This window comes from Triticum dicoccoides, chromosome 2B, assembly GCF_002162155.2.
Source record: "Triticum dicoccoides isolate Atlit2015 ecotype Zavitan chromosome 2B, WEW_v2.0, whole genome shotgun sequence".
Lineage (NCBI taxonomy): Eukaryota > Viridiplantae > Streptophyta > Magnoliopsida > Poales > Poaceae > Triticum > Triticum dicoccoides.
The window spans coordinates 79991339-80011717 of NC_041383.1; the positions used below are offsets into that span (position 1 = coordinate 79991339).

At 45.3% G+C, this 20379-nt stretch overlaps 1 protein-coding gene and 1 long non-coding RNA gene across 3 annotated transcripts; one reads left to right on the top strand and one right to left on the bottom strand.

Moving 5' to 3' along the window:
• Nucleotides 1-742: 742 nt before the first annotated feature.
• Nucleotides 743-5698, bottom strand: LOC119360518 (SNF2 domain-containing protein CLASSY 2-like). The gene is made up of 4 exons (XM_037626123.1): nucleotides 5635-5698; nucleotides 5274-5521; nucleotides 3629-5017; nucleotides 743-2795 (listed from the first exon to the last, which is right to left on the bottom strand). Exons 1-4 carry the CDS (start codon nucleotides 5696-5698, stop codon nucleotides 891-893), a joined length of 3606 nt encoding a protein of 1201 aa, XP_037482020.1. The 3' UTR covers nucleotides 743-890.
• Nucleotides 5699-14367: 8669 nt separating this feature from the next.
• Nucleotides 14368-15981, top strand: LOC119362252. Of its 2 annotated transcripts, XR_005173230.1 has the most exons (3): nucleotides 14368-14504; nucleotides 14587-15311; nucleotides 15738-15981. It is a non-coding gene; the product is annotated as an uncharacterized LOC119362252 (long non-coding RNA). The 2 variants fall into 2 exon arrangements; XR_005173229.1 differs by having other exon boundaries at nucleotides 14389-15311.
• The last annotated feature ends 4398 nt before the right edge of the window (nucleotides 15982-20379 follow it).

The following is a 20379-nucleotide window of genomic DNA, read 5'->3' on the forward strand; positions in this document are numbered from 1 at the left end:
GATCTGATGAGCAAGTGGGGGAGGCAGGCTCCCATCTAAAGCAACTGCTACCAGCAGCCATGCCAGCCTGAACATCACACCGCATTGTTTCCTCCATCAAAGCCATCATCTGGTCCTTGTGATTCTTCAGAATTTGTTCTTTTACCTATCCCATATGTTTTTTTTTCTCTCACACCAACCACGGCGAGTGGGAGTTAATTTTGATCGAGATAAGTGAAATTAAACTAGCTGCACAGAAATGGTGGTTGCACCCTTTTTTCTGTTGATGGAAAGGGAGGGCGGTCATATCACTATCGGAGTATCGGTTAATGATCGAATGGTACTTCTAACTAAAAGGCCGAGAAGATGGGACTTGAGGTTGGGACATGAGTTAATTTGGTTTGACAGGGTGAAGGATAGTACTATGAAGGAGACGCCAGCAACTTGACAAGCAAAGGCCCATAAGCAATAATTCAGTCGGGTCCTATCTGTGAAATATCTTGTCTCGGAAGAATTTTGCAATGGCCCAAATGGTGAGATTCTTGAAAGACAGAAACTGACAAGGTTTTCCAGTTGCAACAAACGATAGGGAGTTACACATACGCACCTGTCGTCGACGAATAGTAAGCCTCATATGCCGAAGAAAACAAACTGTTGCTGTTGAGCCTCAGTTTTGTGCCAGATTCTGTAACTGGTCATCTAGTGCAGAGAAGTTCGCATCTGTGCTAGAACCAACAACAGAGCATTACAAAATACCATAGAAGTTCACATTAGATTAGAGCATGTCCACATAAGCTATATATACACGAGGTCTCACATAAACGCTACGGCGCAGGTCTAGAACAGATCAGACGAACAAAATAGCGGTGTAGGAGAGAGGGACAGGAGAGACAGAGCATCCTTTCGGTCGGTCAGTCCTGCTTAACTATCATATGGAAGGTTTTGGTCTTGTCTTCATCAGCAAGCTCCTTGAGAATGTCATCATTAAAATCAGTCACCGCTTTCCGTAGCGGATCATCAAAATAGCGTCCGTGGAAGACCATCTTCGCCATCCAAGCCTTCCTCCTGTTGCGGCTGTACTTGTCCTCCTCCCATGTACCAGATGCCACCAGAAGGTAGACATACACGGTCCTCTCCTGGCCGGGCCTGAACGCCCGCGCGATCGCCTGCCTGGTCTTGGAGTGGTTCCATTCTGAATCCAGCATGACCAACCTCGATGCGCCTGTCAAGCTGATTCCCTCGGCGCAGGCCGTCGTCGAAGCAATGAGCACCTTCCTCTTACCTTGACTGTCAGTATTGAATTTGTCCATGACGTCGGAGCGGACAGGCAGCTCCTGATCACCTTGGAGCACCAGGACTTCCTCCCCGAGGCGCCATCCGAACACATTCTCGATCAACTCCACAAGAAAGCTTATTGGCGACACGTTGTGGCAGAATATCAGCACCCTTTCCCCCCTGTACGACGACTTGTGCAGCAGATCGATGAGAAACTTCGCCTTGCAACCGACAACAAAGTCCCTCTTGTACTTGTCAACTTTATGCAATTCTTCTGGAGTGAAGTAAGTGCTAGAAGATTTGGTGGTTTTTATGAGCCATGGATGGATAGACGCAATCGTGATGAGCAGCTCAACCTCGAGAAGGTAACGGCCACCGCATGACGTGGCCATCGATATTCTTGAAAGTATATCCTCCTGGATTTCAGTGGGTTTCATGAAAAGTGTATATACATGTATCCCTGGAAGGCTCCTTAGCTTTGACCCTTCGAATGAATCGATGAACCCACATGTAAGCTTGTTTAACAAACTGATACCACCTTGCCGGTCCCAGTTGTCGCTGGACTCAATCATTTGCCCAACTCTGTCCACAAAGATGCGCCTTGCCACTGCTTCTCTATGTTTAGCTCTCCTGCCCCTCGTTTCCTTCTTCCTTTCTGGGACAAGCACGGTCATAACATCGTCCACAAACCGAGGTCTGGCCAGAGATAGGGTGTTGAAATACTCTTCAAAGTTATTCTGGAAGACCGTACCAGACATGAGGATTCTAAACTCAGTCTTCACCTTCATCAGCACCCTCCTCAACTTGGATTTGTTGCTCCTCGGGTTGTGCCCCTCATCAAGGATCAACAGCCCAGGGTTGTTGATCAGGACTTGCACCATGAATGCTCGCTGCGGCATTCTTGAGTCTTCTTTCGCCAGCCGTAAGAAAGATGAGTATGTCATCAAAAGAACACTTGGATGCTCATGCCACTTGCATAACTTGTCCATACGATCCACAAGGCAAATATTTTTCCAGTTGGGTCGGCGAAAATTGCTTAAAATTGCCTGCAGCCTAGGATCAATAGGCCCCATTGGCTTGCCTCTTTTGTCAGCCTGGTGAAGCACATGCAGAGGAAGTGAAATGCCCCATTTCTCAAATTCCCTCATCCATGTATGGATAGCAGATTTTGGAGTAAGCACCAATGGCCGGCTTCTCGGGTGAACTTTCAAGTAACTGACAAGAAATGAGATCAGCAGCAGAGTTTTCCCTGATCCAGGAGTATGTGCAACCACACAGCCACCAGTACTGGCTGTTGGATTATCCATTTCCTCGAGTTGCAGCGATCCCGCCAAGTTTTTCCAAATGAATTCAAATGCATTCCTTTGGTGAGGAAGTAGTTTAGGCTCAAGATCGGGTATTAAACTCCACAGGTTCCCGGAGCCCTTCAGTTCTGAAAACTCTGGTCCCAAGATTGCAAGAAGAGAAGGATCAAGTACAAGATCATCATGATCAATATTGCGGCATCCAGGTCTCTCCTTGTTATAGCCATTACAATTGGCCTGCATCGAACGAATATATTATGCATCCTGTCGGTGACGAGTCAAAAGTGAAAGCAGTGAAGAGAAGTTGAAATTGCTTTAATTGGACCTACCATTTGCGGAAAGATGTGCTTTATCTCCACACATACAACATTGCATAATCTGCACACCAGTCCAAGCCCCTCATCCAGCATGCAGTCATGTTCACATGGATTTTCTTCACTTTTACCTAAACCAGCAGTGGCTTCATGAACTGCTTCTGAATGTGAGTCCTGAAAATTTGTATATTTTCTTATTCTCAAAGTGCCGAAAAAAAACGAGTAGCATGGCATACTTTTTTTTATGAAGAACATCAAGTAATTCACGGCATTATGATTGCAAGGGCGTGCTAACAAATTTCCTTTGATCCATATTTTGTATACATCCTTTTATATGCTAAGTTGATAGCAGCAACAATGATCAGTGAAATGGCGTAACATACCGAAATGTTTTTAGTGGGTTCCCGCGGTTCGTCTTTCCTGATTGGCCAATTTAGTAGCAGATAATAAGGAAATATCAAGCAAAAAAGATGATTTCCGTTAACATTAAAATTATCCCAAAAATATCTCATAATTCCTAAGGTTTCATAGATAGCTTTTTCATAAGTACAAACAGACTCAGGCTTGAGTATATCAGGAATTCAGAATGAGTATTATCTCAGTATCTTAAATAAGACAAGAACAAAGATGCTACTAGCCACAAAGGGGACAAAACTGCTTGCATAGTTCCAAATTCAAGGTCCTTCCATTTTCTCGAGAAGTGCTAAATTATTTCACGAGAAAGTTGAACAATTATAAAAGAAATACAAAGCGTACCTGATTTTTCTCAAGCGCTAGTGTGGTCAATGAGTGATCCATTTCTTTCCAAAATTCCTCAAGACCATCTTTCTCTTCTTGACTGTCATTATCAGCAGAAGCTGGCCATGTAAAATTCACTTCTCCATAAAAACCTTGACCGTAATTCATCATCGGAACACCTAGATTGAACTCAAAGTCCCTCTCCATTTCACTCTGGATGTTTCCTATGCATTGGTTTATCATTTTCTTGTATTCTCTTTCGCACATGCGTTCCTTCCTTTTCCGACCAAATGCTGGCTCAGAATTGCCATTTAGGCTGCGGGATGAAGTAAATGACTTCCGTCGAAGAGATAAAAGGGGGCGAAGATTCCTCTCCTTACTCTTTGCAGGTGTCCGTGGAACATGAGGACCCGGAGATCTTTCTTCAACTGTGCTCTCCTCCTTAACCTCCACAGAGCTGGGTTTTCCCTTGACAGGAGTTATCCTTGCTGTGCTCTTATGCTTCCCTTCTGCGGAGTTTGGGTTTTCCTTGACCACGAAAGCGGTTGCACTTGTTTGTTTCCGTGTGATATTCACTGGGACCTCTCCATAGGTTGATTCTACTGCAACTGGTGAATCTCGACGTGAAGCTCTTTGTGAATTGCCATGCTTGGTGGAAGGCGCATCACATCTCTTCCACCTGTCACGACCGAAATTAGGCGTTTCATAGCTAGTAAAGCGCTCTGCTTGAGTTTTCCGACGCTTTGAGCGCCTCAAATCCACTTCTTCATACGAGAAAACATCCAATAGACCATCCAACTCAGTCTTGACCGTAAATCTCCTGTCTTCCAATTGACCATCCAATTCAGCCTTCATAGTGAATCTCATGTCTTCTGTGAGATTGTGCTTCTTTGGATGAGTGACAGGGATATTCCTGATAATTGGGCGTAAAGCCTCATTGCGCAGTTGGAATGAAATTATCTCCATGTTGTTGCCAAAGCCTGGAGGTGTGCTCATGGAATCAAGATTGCAACTCGCTCGGCCTCCTTTGATGATTCTATAGATGATATTGCCTTCTACCAACTTGATGGTGAACTCCATTCCATTCAGGATAGACAAAACTATGAGATGTGCAATTTCTTGGGAGAATCTTGCACTTAACAGCTTGCTTCTATTGTGAGACAGGCAGTCCTCTGCACAACTCCATTGTATGCTTCCCTCATGGAGCTCCTCAGGTTGGAGCTTTTGCAAGAGGAAGATATTCTTTAGGGTCACCACCTGTTCTTTTCTATCAGATATCACTTTTCTATTTTCTGTATTGTCAGGACATAGGTTCTTGCGGAGCATAACAACAAACAGGCAGAGACACTGATCTTCAATATGATTTCTCTTGATTGTGATGAGCCTTGCATCATGACACAGTAACATCTGCATGGATAAAAGAATAAAGTAATCAAGAGATGATACAAAAGGCACATATTTTGGTGTATGTTTGAGAGAAAAAAAACTTCTATTAGATGACGTGCGTAACAAATGATGGTATGGCTTTCACATCAAACTATTCATACTCAGCGTATTATTATTTTTTTGTTCATAAAAATCCATTGCCATGTACTTTTTGAAGATAATGCGGAATGGGAATGTAAACCTTTTACAACAAATCATAAATATTAGGATGACATACCGAAAATTTCATTTCCCCAGTTGGATTTCCTTGCAGTGGATGAGATGATTGTACACAGATATCAACACCCGGCTTGAGAACATGCGAGCAGTCAAAGTACGTAGCCCTTCTGGAGCGTAGGCGCAGATGATCCCCATCAACGTTATGCTCGACTGTGGAACCAGAGTAGAATTTAACGAATAGACCGCCATTCCTGACCCTTATACAATTAACTTCATGCCACGAGCCATCATAAAATGCCTCAAATGCTGCAAACAAAAGAGATATTCAGTTATATATAGATATAATTTTTATGTAAAGTTTTTTGTAGATATATGATCATAGCAATGTTTAATGGATAATTGCCATGCTACTTGCTTACGAGTTTCACTGATGGGATGGCTACGGCGACCTTTAGGTCCTCCCTTGAGCGTATCTTCAGCCATGTAGTTTAGCACCTCATGATGTGAAATTCAACTGCCTGCTAAGCAGAATTCTGTAATTTGTTTGCTTCATATCCAAAAACAAATCTGAATTTTTGATCAACAATATTCTAAATGCATAGTACATGGCTGTCCCCGGTGGAGCATATACAATCCCTAAATCCAGCATTGGTTCATGCTTAGAGATTCGCATGCTCTCACCATCTTTGTTGTAGCACATCTCATTTCACACCTTAATAAAGTCAGTTCTACAGCATCAAAATGTCTAAAATGAAGAGCAACGAGATCTAGATTCGACTATTACTAAATTGTTAAAAAAAAATCCAATGCCGAATATACAAATAAATGGATTTGCACAAGCAAAATATGAATTAGTCCATCAGAGAGAGTACAATGGTGCATAATATAGCAACATAAAACATGCGAATCTCAAAGCACGATCTATGGTGAATAAATTCCGCACTCTATCATAAATATCTCCATAAGAATGCAGATTCATTTTCTCTCTTTTTCCCAAGAAAATGCAAGATTGATGTACTAGTGCCAAACTGATCCTAATAAATATGTGAAGAAATACAAGATTACGAATAAATTCTCCTTTTCTCGAGAAAGTGCAAGATTCATGTACTAGTGCAAGACCCATGCAATTTGTTCTGGAAGTTCGCGATAGAATGAAGTCGGCAGTATTAATGATTGCCGTGGCCCGTCCAGCCGAGTGCGCTGCGCCGAGTTTGGCACTCGGTGAAGATTTCACCGAGTTTAATATGTGCTCTGCCAATCTAGTAGTGGATGATGCATTCTAGAGAGAATTTTTTTTCTGCTGCTGCTTATCCAAAAGAGATCGTGTTTGAGCGCAAAACACGGATTTGATCTGCTGAAACAGAAATAAGATGAGAGAATCTGTGATGGAGCAAAACAAAGACCAACGAGATCTAGATTCAACTACTATCACTTAATCATTAATTATTTCACAACGATGAACATACATACTCTATAAATTAATTTGCATAAACAGAATTAATTCATTAGAGAGAGTACAGTGGTGCATAATATAGCGACATAAAACATGAGAATCTCAAACCACGATCTATGGTGAATAAATTCCCCACTCTATCACAAATATCTCCATAAGCATGCATATTCATTTACCCTCTTTTTCTCGAGAAAATGCATGGTTCATGTACTAGTGCCAAACTGGTAGTACTACTAATAGATATGTGACGAAATACAACGTTACTTTTTTCTGGAAGAACGTGCATCATGGCAACGATGATGCATTCTACTAATACTAGTAGAGGAAAAATAAATTGTCTACTGCTGCTTATCCAAGAAAAAAAATCGTGTTTAAGAGCACAAAACACGGCCTCGATCTGGTGAAACAGAAAAAGGATGAGAGAATCTGCGACGGGACGGAACAAGCTCGAAGCGCCGCTGGATCCATACTTATTTAGCCCTATTTCCTGCGCCGGTCGACCAGAGACGCCCCATACACATGAGCAAGAATCGACGGAAACAGGGCATTATCCTCCTCAGACATACCGATGGAATGGGAGGAGGCACCGCTGGCTGCCGGCCGGAACCAATCTCGCGACAGGGGGCAATGGTCACCGGCGGCGGAGCTAAAGAGAGGGACGTAGATTGGGATTGCCTGGGCGGGCGGAGGCGACCATGTAGAAGGAGAGCAGGACGGTTCTTGGAGAGATGATGTGAAAGGGGGGCAGGGGGAGGGCGGAGGAGAAGGCTCTGGGTCTCTCCGCTGCGGGTGCGGTCAGGTCAAGTACTCGAGTGCACGCGCTCGTCTGGGGAAGAGGCGAAGCAGCAACAAATGGCAGCGCCGACGGGACGTGACGGAGCAGCCAGCAGTAGCAGCAGGAGGAGGAAGAGAGAGAGGGGCGCGCGATCATAGGGATGCGGGCGAGGCCTGGTGGGTCCGGTGCATTGACCAGTGTTGGAGTTAAATACTGCGCGGTTGGCTCTTGAAGTTTTGAGGCGTTGAATGCTGTCACGGGAGGCGTGCTATCTCCCCGACTGGCCGCACCCCGCACCTCCCTCCGCGAGCCTCCCTCCCTCTCACCTCTCCTCCCCGCCGCCGTTGCCGGCGCCCACCGCGGGCCACGCCCGGACGCTGGCGGCGGCGGCCTCTGGCCTTTCCCCTCTCGGGGTTCCTCCGATGCGGGGCGGTGCCCCTAGGCGGCGATGGTCCTATGCGGCGGCAGGTGCTCCTGGCGCGGGTGGCGGCGTCGTTGGTGGCGGGGTGGCGGCGCTCGCCAGGCCTAGATCTGGGCCCTTTGGGCCTCATTTGGGTTCGGGCAAGCCGGTGGCAGGGCGAGGCTGCGGCGTGGCTCTCGGGTGGCGGTGCGTCGGGCTGGTGGAGGGCGGTGGTCGGGGCTTTGCAGGCCCGATATGGGCCCAGCCGGGGCCGGGTGGCCTGGTTTGCCTCTAGTGCGGCGTATGGTAGGCAATCCACGTCGGTGTTGGAGGCACAGGCCTCCAGCGCGACTGCGGTGGAGGCGGTTCCCTCCCGTGCAGCTCCGGTGCTTTTTCGCCCTTGCCTCTGAGCGCTCCTTTCCTCTGTTCTCTTGACCTCGTGATGGTGTTTGCAGCGGGGCGGCATGGATGAGTCCAAGGCCGTGGTGGCGCGTGCTTGCGGGTGGGAAGATAGTTGGATGGCTCCGGTCAAGTGGGTGGCGGTGCTTGGGTGTGCGGGAGAAATCCCTGCCGGTTCATCCAGCTCTGATGCGATGACGCTAATGGGTGCCGCCATTCCTTCCTGAAGGCTGTTGGTGCTACCCATCCCCCGCTCCCCTCCGTGTGCCGAGGAAAACCCTAGGGCATGTCCGGACAGCAGTGTCGTTGGCGTCGCATTTCTTCTTGGAGGTGATGCTTGGTATGCGATGGTTCGGTGCCATGACGCGTGATGGGACGCAGATGGAGGGCGCAGCGGTGGCGGATCTTTCGTGCTTAGCCAGTTACCGTGGTTGACATTTATTTCTTCTTCTTCTTTTTTCTTTTGGGCTTGATGTGTTATTTGTCCCAGCAGTTACCTTGTGATCGGTGTTCATTGCTTTATAATATGCTAAATGGATAGTACATGGCTGCCCCTGGTGGGCCATACAGCCCCTAAATCCTGCATTAGTTCATGCTTTGAGATTCGCATGTTTTCGCCATCTTCATTGTAGCACATCTCATTTCATACCTCAATGAAGTTAATTCTACAGCATCAAAATGCCTAAAACAAAGAGCACAAGTTCTAGATTCGACTATTACTTAATCTTTAATTATTCTTCAACGTCAAATATACATATAAATGATTTTGCACAAACAAAATATGAATTAGTTCATCAGAGACAGTACAATGGTGCATAATATAGCGATATAAAACGTGCAAATCTCAAAGCATGATCTATGGTGAATAAATCCCGCACTAAATATCTCCATAAGCGTGCAGCTTCATCTAGTCTCTTTTTCTCGAGAAAATGCAAGATTCATGTACACTCGCGCCAAACTGATAGTCTCTATTCCTAATGTCTCAGTTGGTAGGTCGCGTTCCGGGTTTTATTTTCGTCCCACCTCACTCGGTCTTTTTTGGTACTTCTTTGGTACTTCCCCCATCTCCCCCTCAGCCGTGAAAAACCAAGAAAAATCCCGCGATCGAGTCCCGCACACGCCCAAACTCCCGTCGTTATCTCTACTCCTAATGTAGCAGTTGGTAGCCTCGTACGGTTTATTTTCGTCCCACCACTTTCAACCGTTTTATTTCGCTGGTTTTTTTTCGTCCCTCCCCCACCCCACCGGTTTAGTTTCGCGTCACCCTCTCACACAACGAAAAAAATCTTAATGGATTATAACTTTCCATGCTGGTGCAAGTTATTTTTAGTAATGTCTTTATGTGAAAGAATCAATCACGATCAATCTCTGAATATCAAATCTAAATTAATTAACCTTACCTTAAATTGCTCAATCACATTAATTAGGAAACAAAATAACCGATTTTAAGAAAATATCTACTCTTAATGGAGGGTATTACATACCAAACACAGGTACGTCATTAGCTCGCTTCCTTCCCTTCTCTTCCCTTCGTCCCTCAGTCCCATGCTCGTGGTGCTGAAGTGGCATCGACAGGCGATGGCGGCGAGGACAGCACGTGGCAGCCCCTGAAGCACAAACACGACTGCACCTCGGGTCTGCCGTCTCCCAAGATATGGGTGAGTTCTCGTGATTCCCACCCTAAACCCTCACGTCCTACAAATTCCTCAACCTCTACCATCTCGATTTCGTCCATGCTCTGATCCAAATGACGATGCAGCTCCGGCCGATTGACAATGGAGGTTTGCCATCCTTCCTCTCAGCACCCACTCCTGGAGGAACGACACGCCATGTCGATCGAACCCGGTCGAGATCACTCACCAAGATTGCTATTCGGAAGTTTTTTGTCAAAAAGTGAAGAGTGGGACAGGATCTGCACTTCTGTTAATATAACATATACTTGTGCAGGTGCAGATTTTGTTTTAAAAATCCAATTTGTTTATCCTTTTGTCGCTGAAATTGTTTACTAATTATGGCATTGGTTTTATTTCTTCTAGATGTTGTATATTCTTGGATTGAAGGGACTGTCTGACAAGGTGAAAGAGCTAATAGTTGTAGTTTTACACCAATGCAAATTTGTTTTGCTTCAGTGTTAAACATCACCTGCGAGGGACACTTGCATTGCTGCTGCTTGATCCTAGCCAGCCGTCTTAGCTTCTGAGAATATAAAGTGAGACAAACAGGTACTTCTTTGGTGATTTGATTATATATTAAGCTGGACAAATATGCATTGCATCTTCTACAACAACAGATCCTCTTGTTGGGATTATATATTAAGTGCTAATACATGTGCACTGTTATTGTTGCTATTGCTAATTGATTTTATCAAGTGCTAACAGAGGCTCACTAGACTGTGATGCCAGATGTGGCATCACTTTTCATGCTCTGGCCCAGTTTTGCATTGGCTTCCTTGCTATCTTTGTATTTGGAAGAGATGGAAACAAGGGGCAACAGAATAAGGAACTAAAAGTATTAAAGGAATGCCTTGGAAACTTATTTTGCGTGAAAATCTGGTTTCAATTTTCAGCACACTATATGTACAAATGTATGCTTACTAAGACAACATCCTGCTTGTGCCGATAGCACGCATGCCATGTTCTCGTGTATTATTAGCTTTGCCGAAGTTTCAATGATGAAAGAATTGTTTCAACAAATGCGCAGGAGGAAGATGCTAGGACTCCTGCTCACTAGAGAAGAACAAAAGTACTAAGGTACCGTATTTCTTTTCTAATGCATGTGTTCTTTTAATATGGTAAAAGCATCAGGCATCAGATATCATATAGCAATAAAAAGGGAGAATTACAAATGAATACTTGAATGAAAATTGCAGTCAAGTTATTTGCACTGCAGTTTACCTAATGGAGCACTTGGTAGCCTGGTACAGTTTATTTTTGTCCGGTTTTTTTCGTCCCACCTCCACCCCCTAGCCAGCCCCACCCCTCGATCTCCTCCAAGTTCCTTAAATTATGCTATTTTAATCTAACTTCCTTAAATTATGCAAATCAATCGATTCCTTTTATTGGTTCAATTTGTCTTAGGAAACAAATAACAGATTTTCAGAAAACAAATAATACATTTTAATCTAACTTTCCTAACTTATGCAAATCAATCGGTTCCTTTTATTGGTTCAATTTGTCTTAGAAACAAATAACAGATTTTCAGGAAACAAATAATACATTTTAAACTAACTTCCTTAAATTATGCAAATCAATGGATTTCTTTTATTGGTTCAGTTTGTCTTAGGAAACAAATAACAGATTTTCAGGAAACAAATAATACATTTTAATCTAACTTTCCTAACTTATCTAAATCGATCGATTCCTTTTATTGGTTCAATTTGTCTTAGGAAACAAATAACAGATTTTCAGAAAACAAATAATACATTTTAATCTAACTTCCTTAAATTATGCAAATCAATTGATTCCTTTTATTGGTTCAATTTGTCTTAGGAAACAAACAACAGATTTTTAGGAAACAAATAATACATTTTAATCTAACTTTCCTAACTTATTAGTGAAATTTGTTTTAGGAAACAAATAACAGACACGTCACAACTTTCCTCCCAATAAATAGTTTCTTAACATTTGCAAACTTTCCTAATCAGACATGTCACAAACGGGCAGGTACTGATATCACGTTATCAAACAATAAAACCCCATTTCCATAGAAATCAGTTCAAAAATCCTAACTTTCCTAAAATTTTACCTTTCCTTGATAACAACAAACATTTTCTATGTTTTCCATCGATATTAGCATTTTTTTGAACTGAGATCTCCGAGTTATGATTTTTTTTGTGATTCTTTCCAATTGTGACCTCTCCTTCCACTCCGGCTCCTTGTCGGATAAACACCTCCACCATAGCCAGGTGACACCGCCCCAGACCTCCTGCCTCTCCACACCTTCTCCGCCACCTCCTTCTCGTACTCCATTAACAATCCCTCCGCCACATTTGTCCACGGCGGTGTCGAGGGCATGGTGCAGCAGCGTACCAGCGGTAGAGCAGCGCATAGCAGCAGGAAGCAACACGCAGTAGGCGAGGCTGAGGGGGCGGCCGGCAGAAGATGGCCATGACTGGAGGCAGCGCGAGGCAGGGGGGCAGTAGACGGGGCGAGCGCAGCCAGCGAGAGTGTGGCGCGCGACCAGGGTGTGTCGCGCGGGGCACAGTGGTGCGGTGGCTGCGGCGAGCGCGACGGCAGCGGCGGGCGCGACCGACGCGGTGTAGCGGGCGTGGGCATGGAGAGGGAGTGGCCCCGCGGGTGCGGAAGAAGAGCGGCAGGCTCGGGCATGGGCGTGCATAGGAGCGGGCATGTGCCACGGGGTCAATCCGAGGAGCTCGGTGGCTACCCCTGCAATGGCCATGGCGGACGGCGGTTCTCGGCCACGGCGAAATACCTAACGAGAGCAAACGAGAGGGGAGACAAGGGAAAGGCAAGAGGAGATCATGGCGGTGTCAATGGCGCCCTAGGGGAAGACATGGGAGCTCGGGGCGGCGCGGATCGAACGGCAATGTCGCGGTGGCCCAAGGTTGAGGAAGACGGCAGCGAAGTCGATGCGGGGGTGCTGGACTTGATCTCGTTGGCGCAGACGAAGTAGCGAAGGCATTCGAAGCTCCTCGACAAGCTCCTAGCCCGCAGGGAGGGCAGTGGCCATGTGGACGGGGTCGGTCATGGTGGCCGTGGCGTCTGACTTCGTCCAGATCGACGGGATCGAGCAAGCGAGGAGGAGAAGTGGATTTGGGAGGGGGCGTCAAGGAGGAGTGAGCCCATGGGGTAGGGAAGGCAGGGCGTCACCCTTATCCATTCTCCTTCGATGCCAGTGAGGTGGTCGGGCGGGAGTCCGTCTCAGTAGCGACGCGGCTCGGGGAACAGGAGAAGACGACCGCGCGGGGACCGGACCGCTGAGCCGGTTCGGTGGCAAGGCCCGGGGGGCAGGGCGAATCCCCTTTTACATCGTCCTTTTGGTTTTTCAATGTATTCTAATCTGTTTCTCCTTTTTAACACCGTTTTCTATTTATTCTTATCAACTAAATGATCTCTACTCCTAATGTCTCAGTTGGTAGTCTCCGTTTCGGGTTTATTTTCGTCCCACCTCCCGAGTGAGGGAGAGGGGGAGAGAGGGTGAGGAAGAGGATGTGTGTGTGTGAGAGAGAGAATTTGATGGTAAAAAAGGTCGTCGATGTCACTTAATATATATGAGAATATTCAATGTAATATTAACATAATTGATACTGAACTTTTAAAGTTAATGTGGCCCGTTGCAACGCACGGACGTTCTTCTAGTACTAATAAATATGTGAAGAAACAGAACGCTAGTACTTTTTTTTTGGGAAGAACGTGTATCATGGCAGCGATGATGCATTCTAGAGGAAAAATAAATAAATTGTCTACTGCTGCTTATCGAAAAAAGTTGATGTTTATGAGCGCAAAACACGGATTTGATCTGCTGAAACAGAAATAAGATGAAAGAATCTGCGACGGAACAAAACAAAGATCAACGAGATCTAGATTCGACTATCACTTAATCATTAATTATTTTCCAAGGCTGAACATACATATAAATTAATTCGCAAAAACAAAATCTATATCTATATATCTATATATCTATATACTACTATTAAAAGAGCAAACATAAATTTCCCTAACGCCACACAACAAACTGTACACAGGATAATTAGGACCCTCTGATCAAATCAACTTAAACACATCCTACCGTCCATATAATGCCAACGGTCTGTCAATTAGATCAACGGCTTAGATCAAATGTTCTGCTGAGGCAGACGACGCGTCTGCCAATCAGTCAAGCATTCCGCGTCCCCGATCCCGGCAGCCCCGCCCGCAGCTCCCTGGTTTTCAGGTAAATTCCATCTTATCCCGGCGGCCCCGTCTGCCAATCATGCCTCGAAAAGAATGGATCCACATATTGCGCCTCTGCTCCTCTTTTCCCCCGGCAATGCTACACGTACAAACGATTTACAGGTTTTTACAGGATGGTTAACCTTGATTGGTCAATAGGTAAGCGGAGCGGCTCACCCCCTGAAAATCAGGAGGGAGAGGTTTGTGATTGGTTGTTAGATGGAAGGAGCGTGTAAAAACGTGTAAGTCTTTGTATGTCTAGCATTTTTGCTTTTCCCCTCCTCCCGTCTGCTTTCCCAGATCCACCCCGAGTCGACCCCGCCTCCGTCGCCGCCCGCGCTCTTGCAAGCCGCCGACGACCTCCTCTGCCGGTCAGCCGTGTCCAGCGCCCTCCTCCCTTCTCTCTACGTCTCCTCACTAATCTCTCTCCCTCTCTCCATTCCCACACTGCAGTTTGCCATGGCCACTGGAGGCTGGGGAAGGGGCCAGCGGGCCGCGATGGCCCAGGGCGGCATGGAAGCCATTGGAGGTGCCGGCGAGGCCGAGGTCGAGGTTAATGAGCCTAGCGGCGGCGGCCGGGTGCGCGTCGAGCGCCGGCAGGACATCCTCGGTCTAGCAGTACAACTTGGAGAGGTCGAGCGCGGTGAGCTCGGGGCAAGCCTAGAGCAGCGACTCGAGATCCGAACAGTCGAGGAGGTCGAGGGCCTACTGGTGCCAGCGTACGACCTTTGATGCTATGGAGCGTGGCTGGCGAGCATGGAGGGTCACGGCAGTAGACGGCAAGGTCGGACACGACGGGGAAGTAGGCAGCGAGGTGCGCTGCAACGAAGGCGTTCGGTTTGGCGATCTCCTCCTGGTGGAGTGGGAGGTCGTTGGAGAGGAGGAGGCGGGCGCCCCTGCGACGTGCGAGGCCGATGAGAGAAGCGTTGTCCCCACAACGAGGTCAATGAGAGGTCGAGCCGCTCGAGCATTGGGAAGCAGAAGGTCAGCGGGAGCAGCAGGAAGTAGGGCATCCTCGGGTCCCTGCACAAAGCCATCGCGCCCGCTCCGCTGCAAGTAGCCCGTGGATGCCATCAGGGCACGCTGCTGTGATCAAGGATCGCCCAGGAAGCCCAGGATAAGATGTGCACAAACTGAACAATAAGGAGTGGACAACCAGGAGGAGAACGACATCACAGGTCTGTACCACCACCCCTGAAACTTTCTTTCTCCCCTTCCCTTTGCTAAGTCCAGCGCATGTACACCCACCTGCAGTAACTCCTCTCTTCTTTCCATGTTCAGTTGCACATCTTATTTATGTCCTTGCTTATCTTCATATGTCTACTACGTACATACAGTACATGTATTCTTTTCTTCTACCATTCTATGTTGTATAATCTTTGTTAGTAAATGCCCCAATTTTTGTTATGCAACATGTGTAGAAAGGGGAAAAGGATACTCAGGGCATGGATGAGAAGGCTAAGCAACAATTTTGCATCCCGTTCAGAATTCCATAACAGCAGTTGATCCGTCTTTTATTGGTTAATAACTATTGACTATTGTGAATGCAGTGTTAATTTTCCAGAAATTGTTTAATGAATTGCTGTGAACATGACCCTTTGCAGGACGATTTTCACACAACCTTGTGATCGATGGCTGCGGCCGAGGTGATCGATGGCTGCTATATCTTGTCATGTAGAAATCAGGCACAACCCATAGCCTGTGTAGCAGTTCTCTTTGCATCTTTGAGCAGATGAGTTGTTATGCTTCTGTACTATCTAACTTCCATCCCCAAAATAGTTGGTAGATGACTATTGTATTGACCATGTTATTAAGGGTAATGTGCATAAGACATTAGTGAAGTCAATAGGATCTATGCCCATACAGTGAGTTAACTTGTACCCTTGCCTTGCTTGCTGAGTTTGATTATGTTAGTAATTCCGCATTTCAAGTTATGTGTTGTTGATGCAATATACTCTTCATGACTATTCAATGGACACTACTTTGTAAACTAAACATTATTATTTGATTATGTAGTGTTTTGTTTCAGGAGCTACTTATGGTAGTACTACGGTAAGTTGATGTGAAATCCTCCGGTCTTGTTTTCTAGGTAGATGTATTTACATCTATATATTCTGAGGTGATGTGAAATCCCACAATTTTTGCTATGTAGGTAGTCCAAATATTTTCAGTCTGCATACTTGTACAAGCATTTTTTAAAACTCAAACTTGTATAAGCATCACATCTAGGATATTTTGAGTCTCTTCTCAAAAAAACATATTACATGGAAATAGTTAGTTTGATGTTGATGCTGTACCAATTTCAGTATGAGGTGATATTACGGGCACTATGAAGTATAAATATTGAAGCTATTGTTCCTTATCTTTTTTTTGTATTCTTTTAGCTTAAGCTTACACTTTGTGACTGACTGCTCAATGAAATTTCTTCTGATTTGTTGTTGTAATGAGAGAAAATAACAACTAAATACAGTGCAGCATGGAGTACTTGGACCAGTTTATCTCTCGGATCCTAGGTTTGTAATATGTGACATGTACTCTATGGATGTTGCCTGGTGTGTGGGATTTATATTAATTTAAAACCGGATGCTTTTTGCGTCTTGGTTTAAAAAAACTTGGACCAGTTTATAAGATACCAAATGTTGGACAGTAGACATCTATTTCCTATCAATGTTTTCTACTGACATACGTAGTTGTGATAGTGAATGTTTCCTGCTCCATATTGTTTCTTCTTCTGACAAATCCAGATCAATATATCATATCATTCCCTATTTATGTTAAGAAGAATTTGGTCTTCATGCTAAAAGGATTGCAAGGGTTTCTTACTAGCTGATCCACTAAAGTCTTGCTGGTGTGCTTTCTTTAAGTGAATTTTAAACACTACTTACTACGTTCCTAAATGTAAGTCTTTGTAGAGATTTTACTATGGGCTACATACGGAGCAAAATGAGTGAATCTACACTCAAAATGCATCTATATACATCCGTATGTGGTTCATAGTGGAATCTCTACAAAGACTTATATTTAGGAACGGAGGGAGTACATAATAGTGAGTAAGAAAATAGCAATGTAGTTTCCCGCTGATGCTATTGCTCTCGTAATAAAATTGGCCTACATTCTTACTGGAAACCTGTACTCTATGGGTGCTGCCTGATATGATGATCTTTTTAGTTTCTGAAATTAAGATGCTGTGATTTGGGAGGAATATATGTGTACGCATTGTTGTTACATTGCAGGAGAGATAATTGTGATAATTTTGTATTGTGTATACTCTGTTCTACGTAATTAGATTCTCAAAGGGGTGTTGCCATTAAACTTGCTTTGTTGTTCTATTTTTTTCTGTAAAAATGCATCCGTTCATGCTTATTGAATGAACTCATGTAAATTGTTGTTCATTACTTCAGGTGTGCACCGAGCATACATGATTTTCTTGAAAATAAAAATTTGAACGGTCCATGATCAAACCTTATTAGATAGAAAAAAAAGTGGTTTACAAATGGGCAATTAGTCTAGGCGAAGTAGGGCTTGATGTCGAAAAAAAACTAGGACTGGGAGCCCAAGGCAAAAGCCCGTCAAACAGAGTTCGGGCAAAAGGAAAACCGGGTGCCATGTGTGGCTTTCTGTTTTACCTGATGTTATCTATATCCCCATGAACATTAACATTTAATGAACGGTGCAGATCTAAAAAAAAGTTGCTTCAGGAGACAGAATCGGAGATGCAGCCGGCTGCCCTCCAAACTGCAATTTTCTCCCTGATTAGGTCCAAGGCCTTGTCAGCGCTGCTGGCCAAGTGATCAAAAACCCTGGAATTACTTTTTTTTAGATCCTCCAGTGCAACATCGAAAATAACAATTGCCCAAGTTTGGATCATCTAACTAGAACAGCATGGACACTGCTCCATTGGCATGTTTTGTTTTGTTTTCTAGCTAGAAGATGATACCTACACAAGCGCTCAAGATGATAAATATGCGGATTTTTGGGGGTGCATTAGTAGAAATATGCTCAATCTCGAACTTACTTTCACATTAATTTTGTTATATATGGATCAAGAGCCGATGACCAAATTTTGTCTACGTGTGGTACTTAAGGGTCAATCTGTGGGACGAAATTGACTAAGGTAGGTGATGTGTTTTTGTTAAATCTGTATGGTTGAGACATCCATTGAGATACGGTGCTCATATGAAATAATTATATCTGCAAAATCTATATTTAGTTCAAATTAAGATTTGAAATAATTGTGTCTTAATTAGGATGACCGAGGATTTTTTTATATGATTATACGTGCGTTGCACGTGCACGTTTACTAGTATGAATTAATTAATTAGAGGGAGTACAATGATGCATATATAGCGACATAAGACGTGCGAATCTCAAACCACGATCTACGGTGAATAAATTCCCCACTCTATCACAAATATATCCATAAGCATGCATATTCATTTACCCTCTTTTTCTTGAGAAAATGCATGGTTCAAGTACTAGTGCCAAACTGAGATAGTACTACTAATAGATATATGTGAGTGAACCAACCTGTTGTTGAATGGTTAGAGGGACTGTGGTATCCCCAGCCCACCAGGGTTAAAATCCTGGTACTCGCATTTATTCCTAAATTTATTTCAGGATTTCCGACGATAGATCCGTACTTATTTAACCCTATTTCCTGCGCCGGTCGACCAGAGACGCCCCATACACATGAGCAAGAATCGACGGAAACAAGACATTATCCTCCTCAGACATACCGATGGAATCGGAGCAGTCACCGCTAGCTGCCGGCGCAGTCAAACTCGCGACGGGGGCAATGGTCACCGGCGGCGGAGCTAAAGAGAGGGATGTAGATTACGATTGCCTAGGCGGGCGGAGGCGACCATGTAGAAGGAGAGCAGGGTGGTTCTTGGAGAGATGAGTGTGAAAGGGGAGCAAGGGGAGGGTGGAGAAGGAGGCCTTGGGTGTGGGTCTCTCCGCTGCGGTGCGGTCGTCAGGTCGGAGTACTCGAGTGCACGCGCTCGTCTGGGGAAGGGGCGAAGCAGCAACAAATGGCAGCAGCGACGGGACGTGACGGAGCAACCAGCAGTAGCAGCAGGAGGAGGAATAGAGAGAGGGGCGCACGATCATAGGGATGCGGGCGAGGTCTGGTGGGTCTGGTGCATACCAGTGTTGGAGTTAAATACTGCGCGGTTGGCTCTTGAAGTTTTGAGGGGTTGAATGCTGTCACGGGAGGGAACCGCCTCCACCGCCATTCCTTCCTGAAGGGCGTTGGTGCTACCCATCCCCCTCTCCCCTTCATGTGCTGAGGGAAACCCTAGGGCATGTCCGTGCAGCAGTGTCGTTGGCGTAACATTCCTTTTTGAAGGTTCTTCTTGGTATGCGACGGTCTGGTGCCATGACGCGTGATGGGACGTAGATGGAGGGCACAGCGGTGGCGGATCTTCCGTGCTTACCGAGCTGTCGTGGTTGACATTTATTTCTTCGTCTTCTTTTTCCTTTTGGGCGGTATGTGTTGTTCGTCCCAACAGTTACCTTGTGATTGGTGTTCATTGCTTTATAATATGAAGCAAGGGAAAACCTTATTTCGTTGATACTGTGCGATTGGCTTGGGATATGCTTAAAGCCTCTCGGTTGTTCGAAGCTCTCCAAATGTGAACATGTTCATTGCTCTGCGTTTGCTTTGGAGGAGAAAATGTGTTCATTTAAGTGCATGCACATATAATATGTTAGTATAACGACATCTTCAACATCGACCCGCAAACCTCTCGTAATCGTCCAGACCGCGGAAGACATCCAACGCAGTTTTGTATCGGTTCGCGCACGGACTATGACGCAATTTCTCACACAAACCGGAGCCAAACGTGGGGAGCTTTGCGGGAGTCCAGACACGCGAAACGTCGCTCTTCACCCCCTGGCCCTCCCAAAAGGAAGGTGGAGCCCGCACTTTTGTAGCATCTCACACTATTTCCGTGCCAAAATCTCCCACTCTATTCTTCCATTCCCCGCCGCTCTCCGCCCAATTCCCGCTCTTTTCTCCCATCCTATCCTTCCTTCCACCACTGACGGATGAAACCATCGTAGAAACTATCAAAGATGAAGACGGAAGAGGTGACGGAGGATCTGAGCACCACACGCCCGGAAGGTCAACTTGGAGGCATGATAACCCACAAGTATATGGGGTCAATTGTAGCCTTCCTCGATAAGTAAGAGTGTCAAACTCAACGAGGAGCTAAATGTAGAATTTATATCCTCTTCAAGTTCTAT

Coding starts and splice junctions, on each gene's coding strand:
- LOC119360518 (XM_037626123.1), bottom strand. CDS start 5,698: ATGGCTGAAGATACGCTCAAGGGAGGACCTAAAGGTCGCCGTAGCCAT. Junction 5,522..5,634: donor CCATCCCATCAGTGAAACTC/GTAAGCAAGTAG, acceptor TTTTGTTTGCAG/CATTTGAGGCATTTTATGAT. Junction 2,796..3,628: donor TAGCGCTTGAGAAAAATCAG/GTACGCTTTGTA, acceptor CGTTCGATGCAG/GCCAATTGTAATGGCTATAA.